This window comes from Ovis aries, chromosome 3 (assembly GCF_016772045.2).
Source record: "Ovis aries strain OAR_USU_Benz2616 breed Rambouillet chromosome 3, ARS-UI_Ramb_v3.0, whole genome shotgun sequence".
NCBI lineage: Eukaryota > Metazoa > Chordata > Mammalia > Artiodactyla > Bovidae > Ovis > Ovis aries.
This window is the reverse complement of record NC_056056.1, coordinates 12,938,832-12,951,388: the sequence shown is the minus strand read 5'-3', so window position 1 is coordinate 12,951,388 and position 12,557 is coordinate 12,938,832. Positions and strand designations below refer to the sequence as shown.

The following is a 12,557-nucleotide window of genomic DNA, read 5'->3' as shown; positions in this document are numbered from 1 at the left end:
CTATAATAATATGACAATCAGGGAGCTTTTATGATTAAGTTATTTGACCCAGTTTCTACTTGGTTTCCAGCTGGCAAAACAAAAGTTTTGCCACTGACAGTTGTGAGTAGAGTCAGAGGTGGTGCTGCTGTGCTGATATTGGTGATAATGATGATGACTTTTTATATCGACGCCTCACAACCTACAAGCCCAAGATGCAGGCAGTGACTGGATTCACAAAAACAACACCCTTTTAATTTTTTTAAAAAAGTAGTGATAATAGGTCATATTTATTAAGCACGTACATTTATGTCATTCTTGATCTAAAACAGTGTACTTTTGTGTTTGTGCTGTGCTTAGTCACTTAGTCATTTCCAACTCTTTGTGAGCCTGTGGACTGTAGCACACCAGGCTCCTCTGTCCATGGGATTCTCCAGGCAAGAATACTGGAGTGGGTGGCCATGCCCTCTTCCAGGGAATCTTCCTAGCCCGGGGATCAAACCCAGGCCTCCGACATTGCAGGTGGATTCTTTACCACCCAAGCCACCAGGGAAGCCCTGGTGTCTATAATTATTATCAAACTTAATCCTCATAACAGCTCTGTATAGGAAACTCTATCATTATTCCATTTAAGCCAATGAAGAAACTGAAGCTGATGAAATTGGCGACTTTCTCAAGATCTCATCAAGAGTAAAGAGTGGAAAGATTCTGTCAGACTCCAGAAGTATATAATGTTTTTATTCATGACCCTAAACAAACATGACGTTGGCCCCTGCTGCCACTGACTGACCTGGCATTCTTCCTCCAAACCATCATAGCTCCTTTGAATTTCACATCTTGGCAGCATATCATGAATCCTGAAGAAACCGCAGCCAATCCCAGCATGTGGCCTCTTCAACAATCCTATCAGGTAGGTTATTATCTGCATCTTGTAGAAGAAAAGCAAAGTTCAATGGGAGTAAAATTATCCCAAAGTTTAAAGGCACATGAGGAGCTCAGCAGTAAAGCACATCCCCCAGTGCTTCTGCACCACATCCTGGGCCCCAGGTTCACATTGCATCACCTACTACGAACAATGACGGTAACATCATTGCCCTCAGAAGCAGCCTGCCTGCCACATATGTTATCTCAGTTACAACTTCAATGAGTCTATGAAGTAGTTGTACTGTACATGGTACAAAGCAGGACACAGAGATTCAGGGGACAGCAATTAATCAAAGGTGGACTGAGCATAAGGAACAGAGAAAAAATTCTTATCCCATGTCCAGATTCCAAAGCTCAGCTGTTAAAACATAAGATATTGACGGGCAGGTTGATGATGAGAATGAAAATGATGTGCCCTTAATGAAAAGGTGCTTTTCGGTTCACAGGGTTCTCATAGCCCCACAAATGCATGGAGGGACAGAACAAAGCAAAGAGGGCCAGAACACTCCCATCAGAGATCCCTAAATCTCAGTGGGCTCCTCTCTGAAGTAACTAACCCTCCTTCTATCATCCTCAACATGTGCTCAACACTCATACACTTACACACAGAGCTCCTTGTTTTGCCCCCTAAATCCTAGTATATGCATGACCCCAAAATGAGCTCCACAGTAAGACAGTGAAATTTGAATGGTTGTTCTAAATTAGGAGTTTGGAATTAACACATACATACTACCTTATATACCTGGAGGAGGGCATGGCAACCCACTCCAGTATTCTTGCCTGGAGAATCCCCATGGACAGAGGACTCTGGTGGGCTATAGTCCATGGGGTCACAAAGAGTTGGACATGACTTAGCAACTAAGCACACACACACACACACACACACACACACACACACTACTGTATATAAAATAAATAATCGAGGGAGGGAAAGATGGCGGAGGAATAGGACGGGAAGATCACGTTCTCCCTCACAAATTCCTCAAAAGAACATTTCAACGCCGAGCAAACTCCGCAAAACAACTTCTGTAGGCTGGCAGAGGACATCAGGCAACCAGAAAAGCAGACCATTGTCTTCAAAATCAGGTAGGGAAAAATATAAAAGACGAAAAAGGAGACAAAGGAGGTGGGGAGGGAGCTCCGTCCCGGGAAGGGAAGCCCTTCCCGGGAAGGGAATTTTAAGAAGAGAGGTTTCCAAACACCAGGAAACACTCTCCCTGCCGAGTCTGTGGCGAGCCTTGGAAACACAGAGGGCAACATAACAGGAAGGAAAAATAGATAAATAATTAAAACCAAGAGATTACAAGCCCACCAGTAACTCCCCCAGCGGAAAAGCAGCACAGACGCCTGCATCCGCCATTGGGAAGTGGGGGCAGGGCAGGGACGCGCGGGAGGCGCGGGCTGCAGTGCTTTGTAAGAATCGGGCACGAACGCCCCACGCTCCACCAGAACGATCTAACTTGGGCTAGCAACCCAGACTGTGGGATAGCTACCACGCGAAAAGCTCGAACAAAGACACCGCCAGGACCCAGCACAGAACAAAGGACGGAACGGAAAAAGCCGGCTGCAGACCATTCCCCGCCGGGGACAGGCAGCCAGAGCCGTAAGGACTGGAAAGGGGCAATTGCAGGACCGGAGAGACTTTACTTACCTAACTGCAAGCAGGCTCCTTTGCTAAGACTTCTGGGGGTGCTGGACAGTCACAGTCTGCCTCACGGGGTGCGCCAGCGGTCCACCCAGAGAGCTGAGCAGCAGCGGCGGAAAAGGTGACAAGCCGCGGCAATTGCGCTCGCCAAACTCCTGAGCTACTCGGACCTGGGAAGGGCACAAAGCGCAGTCCCAGCTGCATTTGTGCCTCTGAGGGCTGCCTGAGGGCCGAACCTGAGCGGCTTGGACCGAGGAAGTGCACGCAGCCTAGGGCCGGCCCCAGACGGTTCCCGGCTGAGCATCGTAGAGCCGGAGTGGTTTGTGCGCCGCGAGAAAGGACAGGTCAAGCAGGGCAGAGATACTGTGTACACACGACAGTTCTATTTGTTTGCAGCATCCCCCCTCCCCACAGCGCGACTGAACTAGTGAGCCTAAAAACCAGCAAACAGAAGAAGTTAAACAGAGGGAACCACCTTGGAAGTGAGCCCACACGGCCCATAACATCAGAGAAGAGCCAGATATATTTTTAATTTTTTAATATTTTTAAAATCATTCTTTTTTTTTGCCTTTTGCATTTTTTTTCTTTTTTTTCCGAGCTTTTTTTAATTGTTAAATCTTCTATTTCTCCTCTAATTTTTATTTCTATAACCTAGTATTACTATTAAAAAAAAAAGACTTTTTTTTTTTTTTTTTAAGGCAAACACCATATATACTCTTTGGATGGTTGTTGGTGTTTTGTTTTGTTTTTTTTTTTAATAATTCTTTTTTCTTTCTTTCTTCCTTTTTCCTTCTGCTTTTCTTTAATATTGTATCTTTGAAAATCCAACCTCTACTCCAGATTTTTAATCTTTGTTGTCAATTTTGTACATTTAAAAACCCAAACTTCACTACCCAAGTTTACCTGAGAGCAAGATTACTGGCTTGTCCACTCTCTCCTCCTCTGGCCTCTCCTTTTTCTCCACCAGGTGGCCTCTGTCTCTTTTCTCCCCCATCTCTTCTCTATCCAACTCTGTGAATCTCTGTGTGTTCCAGACGGTAGAGAACACCTAAGGAACTGGTTACTGGCAGGATTTGTCTCTCTCCTACTCATTCCTCTCTCTTATCCTCCTGGTCACCTCTGTCTACTTCCTCCCTCTCCTCTTCCCCATATAACTCTGTAAATACCTCTGAGCGGTCCAGACTATAGAGAGCACATAAGGAAGTGACTACTGGCTAGCTTGCTCTCTCCTCTCTTGATCTCACCACATCTCATTCCAGTTACCTCTAACTACCCCTCCATCTTCTCTTCTCCTTGTAACTCAGTGAACCTCTCTGAGTGTCCCTCAAGGTGGAGAAACTTTTCATCTTTAACCTAGATGTTTTATCATCGGTGCTGTATAGATGGAGAAGTCTAGAGGCTACTGTAAAAATAAAACTGAAAACCAGAAGCAGGAAGCTTAAACCCAAAGCCTGAAAACATTAGAGAACTCTTGAATTCAGGGAACATTAAGCAATAGGAGCTCATCAAAAGCCTTCATACCTACACTGAAACCAAGCTCCACCCAAGGGCCAACAAGTTCCAAAACAAGACATACCACGCAAATTCTCCAGCAACACAGGAACACTCCCCTGAGCCTCAATATACAGGCAGCTCAAAATTATCCCAATACCTTTGATGTCTCATAACCCATTACGGGTCACTCCACTGCACTCCAGAGAGAAGAAACCCAGCTCCACCCACCAAAACTCCAACACAAGCCTCCCTAACCAGGAAACCTTGACAAGCCACTGATAGAACCCCACCCAAAGTGAGGAAGCTCCATAATAAAGAGAACTCCACAAATTATCAGAATATAAAAAGGCCACCCCAAACGCAGCAATATAACCAAGATGAAGAGACAGAGGAATACTCAGCAGGTAAAGGAACAGGAGAGTTGCCCACCAAATCAAACAAAAGAGGAAGAAGTAGGGAATCTACCGGAGAAGGAATTCCGAATATTGATAGTGAAAATGATCCAAAATCTTGAAATCAAAATGGAAACACAGATAAATAGCCTAGAGACAAGGATTGAGAAGATGCAAGAAAGGTTTAACAAGGACCTAGAAGAAACAAAAAAGAGTCAAAATATAATGAATAACACAATAAATGAGATCAGAAACACTCTGGAGGCAACAAATAGCAGAATAACAGAGGCAGAAGATAGGATTAGTGAAATAGAAGATAGAATGGTAGAAATAAATGAATCAGAGAGGAAACAAGAAAAACGAACTAAAAGAAACGAGGACAATCTCAGAGACCTCCAGGACAATATGAAACGCTCCAACATTCGAATTATAGGAGTCCCAGAAGAAGAAGACAGAAAGAAAGATCATGAGAAAATCCTTGAGGAGATAATAGTTGAAAACTTCCCTAAAATGGGGAAGGAAATAATCACCCAAGTCCAAGAAACACAGAGAGTCCCAAATAGGATAAACCCAAGGCGAAACACCCCACGACACATATTAATCAAATTAACAAAGATCAAACACAAAGAACAAATATTAAAAGCAGCAAGGGAAAAACAACAAATAACACACAAGGGGATTCCCATAAGGATAACAGCTGATCTGTCAATAGAAACTCTTCAGGCCAGGAGGGAATGGCAAGACATACTTAAAGTGATGAAAGACAATAACCTACAGCCCAGATTACTGTACCCAGCAAGGATCTCATTCAAATACGAAGGAGAAATCAAAAGCTTTACAGACAAGCAAAAGCTGAGAGAATTCAGCACCACCAAACCAGCTCTCCAACAAATTCTAAAGGATATCCTCTAGACAGGAAACACGAAAGGGTGTATAAACCCGAACCCAAAACAATAAAGTAAATGGCAACGGGATCATACTTATCAATAATTACCTTAAACGTAAATGGGTTGAACGCCCCAACCAAAAAGACAAAGACTGGCCGAATGGATACAAAAACAAGACCCCTCTATATGCTGCTTACAAGAGACCCACCTCAAAACAAGGGACACATACAGACTGAAAGTGAAGGGCTGGAAAAAGATATACCACGCGAATAGAGACCAAAAGAAAGCAGGAGTGGCAATACTCATATCCGATAAAATAGACTTTATAACAAAGGCTGTGAAAAGAGACAAAGAAGGCCACTACATAATGATCAAAGGAACAATCCAAGAAGAAGATATAACAATTATAAATATATATGCACCCAATATAGGAGCACCGCAATATGTAAGACAAATGCTAACAAGTATGAAAGGGGAAATCAACAATAACACAATAATAGTGGGAGACTTTAATACCCCACTCACACCTATGGACAGATCAACTAAACAGAAAATTAACAAAGAAACGCAAACTTTAAATGATACATTAGATCAGTTAGACCTAATTGATATCTATAGGACATTTCACCCCAAAACAACGAATTTCACCTTTTTTCAAGTGCTCATGGAACCTTCTCCAGGATAGATCACATCCTGGGCCATAAATCTAAACTTGATAAATTCAAAAAATCGAAATCATTCCAAGCATCTTTTCTGACCATAATGCATTAAGATTAGATCTCAATTACAGGAGAAAAACTATTAAAAATTCCAACATATGGAGGTTGAACAACACACTTCTGAATAACCAACAAATCACAGAAGAAATCAAAAAGAAATCAAAATATGCATAGAAACTAATGAAAATGAAAACACAACAACCCAAAACCTGTGGGACACTATAAAAGCAGTGCTAAGAGGAAAGTTCATAGCAATACAGGCATACCTCAAGAAACAAGAAAAAGTCAAATAAATAACCTAACTCTACAACTAAAGCAACTAGAAAAGGAAGAGTTGGAGAACCCCAGAGTGAGTAGAAGGAAAGAAATCTTAAAAATTAGGGCAGAAATAAATGCAAAAGAAACAAAAGAGACCATAGCAAAAATCAACAAAGCCAAAAGCTGGTTCTTTGAAAGGATAAATAAAATTGACAAACCATTAGCCAGACTCATCAAGAAGCAAAGAGAGAAAAATCAAATCAATAAAATTAGAAATGAAAATGGAGAGATCACAACAGACAACACAGAAATACAAAGGATCATAAGAGACTACTATCAGCAGTTGTATGCCAATAAAATGGACAACGTGGAAGAAATGGACAAATTCTTAGAAAAGTACAATTTTCCAAAACTGAACCAGGAAGAAATCGAAAATCTTAACAGACCCATCACAAGCACGGAAATTGATACTGTAATCAGAAATCTTCCAGCAAACAAAAGCCCAGGTCCAGATGGCTTCACAGCTGAATTCTACCAAAAATTTCGAGAAGAGCTAACACCTATCCTACTCAAACTCTTCCAGAAAATTGCAGAGGAAGGTAAACTTCCAAACTCATTCTATGAGGCCACCATCACCCTAATACCAAAACCTGACAAAGATGTCACAAAAAAGAAAACTACAGGCCAATATCTCTGATGAACATAGATGCAAAAATCCTCAACAAAATTCTAGCAATCAGAATCCAACAACACATTAAAAGATCATACACCATGACCAAGTGGGCTTTATCCCAGGGATGCAAGGATTCTTCAATATCCGCAAATCAATCAATGTAATACACCACATTAACAAATTGAAAATAAAAACCATATGATTATCTCAATAGATGCAGAGAAGGCCTTTGACAAAATTCAACATCCATTTATGATAAAAACTCTCCAGAAAGCAGGAATAGAAGGAGCATATCTCAACATAATAAAAGCTATCTATGACAAACCCACAGCAAACATTATCCTCAATGGTGAAAAATTGAAAGCATTTCCCTAAAGTCAGGAACAAGACAAGGGTGTCCACTTTCACCGCTACTATTCAACATAGTTCTGGAAGTTTTGGCCACAGCAATCAGAGCAGAAAAAGAAATAAAAGGAATCCAAATTGGAAAAGAAGAAGTAAAACTCTCACTGTTTGCAGATGACATGATCCTCTACATGGAAAACCCTAAAGACTCCACCAGAAAATTACTAGAGCTCATCAATGAATATAGTAAAGTTGCAGGATATAAAATCAACACACAGAAATCCCTTGCATTCCTATACACGAATAATGAGAAAGTAGAAAAGAAATTAAGGAAACAATTCCATTCACCATTGCAACGAAAAGAATAAAATACTTAGGAATATATCTACCTAAAGAAACTAAAGACCTATATATAGAAAACTATAAAACACTGATGAAAGAAATCAAAGAGGACACTAATAGATGGAGAAATATACCATGTTCATGGATTGGAAGAATCAATATAGTGAAAATGAGTATACTACCCAAAGCAATTTACAAATTCAATGCAATCCCTATCAAGCTACCAGCCACATTTTTCACAGAACTAGAAGAAATAATTTCAAGATTTGTATGGAAATACAAAAAACCTCGAATAGCCAAAGCAATCTTGAGAAAGAAGAATGGAACTGGAGGAATCAACTTGCCTGACTTCAGGCTCTACTACAAAGCCACGGTCATCAAGACAGTATGGTACTGGCACAAAGACAGACATATAGATCAATGGAACAAAATAGAAAGCCCAGAGATAAATCCACACACATATGGACACCTTATCTTTGACAAAGGAGGCAAGAATATACAATGGAGTAAAGACAATCTCTTTAACAAGTGGTGCTGGGAAAACTGGTCAACCACTTGTAAAAGAATGAAACTAGATCACTTTCTAACACCGCACACAAAAATAAACTCAAAATGGATTAAAGATCTAAATGTAAGATCAGAAACTATAAAACTCCTAGAGGAGAACATAGGCAAAACACTCTCAGACATAAATCACAGCAGGATCCTCTATGATCCACCTCCCAGAATTCTGGAAATAAAAGCAAAAATAAACAAATGGGATCTAATTAAAATTAAAAGCTTCTGCAAAACAAAGGAAAATATAAGCAAGGTGAAAAGACAGCCTTCTGAATGGGAGAAAATAATAGCAAATGAAGCAACTGACAAACAACTAATCTCAAAAATATACAAGCAACTTCTGCAGCTCAACTCCAGAAAAATAAACGACCCAATCAAAAAATGGGCCAAAGAACTAAATAGACATTTCTCCAAAGAAGACATACGGATGGCTAACAAACACATGAAAAGATGCTCAACATCACTCATTATTAGAGAAATGCAAATCAAAACCACAATGAGGTACCACTTCACACCAGTCAGAATGGCTGCGATCCAAAAATCTGCAAGCAATAAATGCTGGCGAGGGTGTGGAGAAAAGGGAACCCTCCTACACTGTTGGTGGGAATGCAAACTAGTACAGCCACTATGGAAAACAGTGTGGAGATTCCTTAAAAAATTGCAAATAGAACTACCTTATGACCCAGCAATCCAACTGCTGGGCATACACACCGAGGAAACCAGAATTGAAAGAGACACATGTACCCCAATGTTCATCGCAGCACTGTTTATAATAGCCAGGACATGGAAACAACCTAGATGTCCATCAGCAGATGAATGGATAAGAAAGCTGTGGTACATATACACAATGGAGTATTACTCAGCCGTTAAAAAGAATTCATTTGAATCAGTTCTGATGAGATGGATGAAACTGGAGCCGATTATACAGAGTGAAGTAAGCCAGAAAGAAAAACACCAATACAGTATACTAACACATATATATGGAATTTAGGAAGATGGCAATGACGACCCTGTATGCAAGACAGGGAAAGAGACACAGATGTGTATAACGGACTTTTGGACTCAGAGGGAGAGGGAGAGGGTGGGATGATTTGAGAGAATGACATTCTAACATGTATACTATCATTTGAATTGAATCGCCAGTCTATGTCTGACGCAGGATGCAGCATGCTTGGGGCTGGTTCATGGGGATGACCCAGAAAGATGTTATGGGGAGGGAGATGGGAGGGGGGTTCATGTTTGGGAATGCATGTAAGAATTAAAGATTTTAAAATTTAAAAAATAAAAACTAATAAAAAAAATAAAATTCAAAAAATAAAAAAATAAAATAAAATAAATAATCAATGAAGACCTACTGTATAGCACAAGGAACACTGCTCAATGTTATGTGACAGCCTGGATTGTCGGGAAATTTGGTGGATAATGGATACAGGTATATATATGGCTGAGTCCCTTTGCTGTCCACCTGAAACTATCACAACACTCTTAATCGGCTATACTCCAATATGAAAAAAAAGTTTAAAAAAACAAGGACCTACTGTGTAGCACAGAAAATTCTACTCAATATTATGTAATCAACTATATGAGAAAAAAATCTGAAAAAGAATAGATAGATAGATATATACACACACACATATACGCATAACTCAATCACTTTGCTGTAAAGCTGAAACGAGCACAACAATGTAAATCAGCTATACTTCAACAGAAAATAAAAATTAAATCACAAACAAAAAATGATTGTTATATAGTTTTTTAAAAAGGAAATTAAATTTGAAGAGATTTTTGCAGCTGAATTCCAGTTCAGTCTCATTTAGACCACCTATGGGGAAAGCATGCCGCATTACAGGATTCTAGAACCCAAACTACATCTCTACCCTGATGCCGTCTCATCAGAGTTCACAGTCCTATTTGTACATATTTGCAAACCAGCATTTACACCTACTAATGGAACTCAGTAACCTCTTCAAGGAATAGAGAAAAACAAACCGAAGTCCATGGACTCTGTAACATTGAGAGTCTATCTTTGTTTAAATAAGATCTGCTCTAATTTCTCTGCTTTTGAAGGAAATTAGAAACCGAACCAGCATCTCTGACTTCCTGCTCCTGGGCTTCTCTCAGCACCCAGAGCAGCAGCCTCTCCTGTTCGGGCTCTTCCTGGCCGTGTACCTGGTCACCATGCTGGGGAACCTGCTCATCATCCTGGCCATCAGCTCTGACCCCCGCCTCCACACCCCCATGTACTTCTTCCTGGCCAACCTGTCCTTCACCGACACCTGCTTCTCCTGCACCATCGTCCCCAAGGTGCTGCTCAACATCCACACACAGCACTGCACCATCTCCCACACTGGGTGCCTCGTGCAGATGTTCTTCTTCATGGAATTGGCCCTGCTGGATGACTTCCTGCTGGCTGTGATGGCCTATGACCGCTACGTGGCCATCTGCCTTCCTCTCCACTACACCACCATCATGGGGCCCCAGCGCTGCTTGCTGCTGGTCGCCGCATCCTGGCTCAGCTCCCACCTCCTGGCCTTCTCCCTCTGTCTCCTCATGTCTCAGTTCTCCTTCTGCGCCTCCCATGCCATCCCACACTTCTTCTGTGACCTTCTCCCACTCCTCAAACTTGCCTGCTCAGACACTCACATCTTTCAGCTCATGATGTTTGCAGAAGCAGCCCTCTCAGGGGTGGTCCCTCTCACCTGTGTCCTGGTCTCTTATGCCCACATCATCCACAGCATCCTCAGGATCCCCTCTGCTGGGGGGAAGCATAAAGTCTTCTCTACCTGTGGCTCTCACCTGACAGTGGTCACTCTCTTCTATGGAACTGTCTTTCTGGTGTATTTCCAGCCCTCATCCTCCTGCTCAGCAGACACTGGAGTGGTGGCATCTGTGGTGTACACGATGGTCACCCCTGTGCTGAACCCCTTTATCCACAGCCTAAGGAACAGCGACATGAAGGGGGCTTTGTGGAGACTCCTTGGCTGGGGAAGATGGAGTAGTGTAGTCTGTCACTTCAGTCGTGTCTGACTCTTTGCTATCCCACAGACTGTAGCCCGCCAGGCTCCTCTGTCCATGGGATTCTCCAGGCAAGAATACTGGAGGGGATTGCCATTCCCTTCTCCAGAGGATCTTTCCAACCCAGGGATGGAACCCAGGTCTCCTGCATTGCAGGAAGATTCTTTACTGTTTGAGCTACAGGGAAGATGTCCCACCCCATAAAAAGTCCTTCCCCAGAGTAGAGCTCCAGACTTTTCAATGTCCCTCCTTCTCTAGATTTGTCCATTATAAATTTGAAAAACTCACATTCAAAACATAATATGCTGAGTTTTCAGAGCAGATGCATGAAAATAAAGACTCAGATTTGCAGAACAGCAATAAGGGCATTTGGAGAGAGAAAGGGGGACCAGCATTCCCCACAGAATGACTTGGTGTGTGGGTATATGTATCCAGGCAGAGTCAATCCAGAGTGGGAACATCAAAAATGCCAGCGAACACTTCGCTTCTAGGAGTAAGGCCAATAGGAGCAGTGTAGGTTACAAATTCTTCCCCAACAACAAACAATTCTGGCAAGACTAGACAGGTCAGGACGTCAGTCAAGTCACTGGGCTGCAGGGACCAAATCTGACCCTACCTTGGAAGAAACTCATTCATGGGGGGACTGGACTCGACATGGAGAATGTCATATCAAGTAGGAAGAATCTGTATGTTGCCTGAGTGTGTATGCTCATGTTCGGTCGTTCAATCATGTCCAACTCTTTGTGACCCTTTGGACTGTAGCCTGCCATGATCCTATGTTCATGGAATTTACCCAGCAAGAATACGGGAGTGGATTGTCATTTGGGTTCAAACCCGTGTCTCCTGCATTGCAGGCAGATTAGTTTACTACTGAGCCGCCGAGGAGCTCTATGTGATTGCAAGGACAAGAATATTCTAGAAAAGGGGGCTAGGAAAAAAAGAGTTAGAATTTATCCAGTTTCGTACATCTGGACTTAGATCTTTGTCTCTGGTAGGTGATTTGGTTTTTTGTTATTATTCAGTTCAGTTCAGTTCAGTCCCTCAGTCATGTCCAACTCTTTGTGACCCCATTGACTGCAGCACACCAGGCCTCCCTGTCCATCACCAACTTCCAGAGTTTATTCAAACTCATGTCCATTGAGTAGGTGATGCCACCCAACCATCTCATCCTCTGTCAGCCCCTTCTCCTCCCATCTTCAATCTTTCCAAGCATCAGGGTCTTTTCAAATGAGTCAGCTCTTCGCATCAGGTGGCCAAAGTATTTGAGTTTCAGCTTCAGCATCAGTCCTTCCAATGAATATTCAGGACCGATTTCCTTTAGGATGG

The 12,557-nt window shown here is 42.0% G+C and overlaps 1 protein-coding gene across 1 annotated transcript; it reads left to right on the top strand.

Moving 5' to 3' along the window:
- The first annotated feature begins 1,054 nt into the window (after positions 1 to 1,054).
- Positions 1,055 to 11,243, top strand: LOC101114694 (olfactory receptor 1G1-like). The gene is made up of 2 exons (XM_004007184.2): positions 1,055 to 1,060; positions 10,284 to 11,243. The coding sequence occupies exons 1-2, from the start codon at positions 1,055 to 1,057 to the stop codon at positions 11,241 to 11,243; spliced, it is 966 nt and encodes a 321-aa protein (XP_004007233.2).
- The last annotated feature ends 1,314 nt before the right edge of the window (positions 11,244 to 12,557 follow it).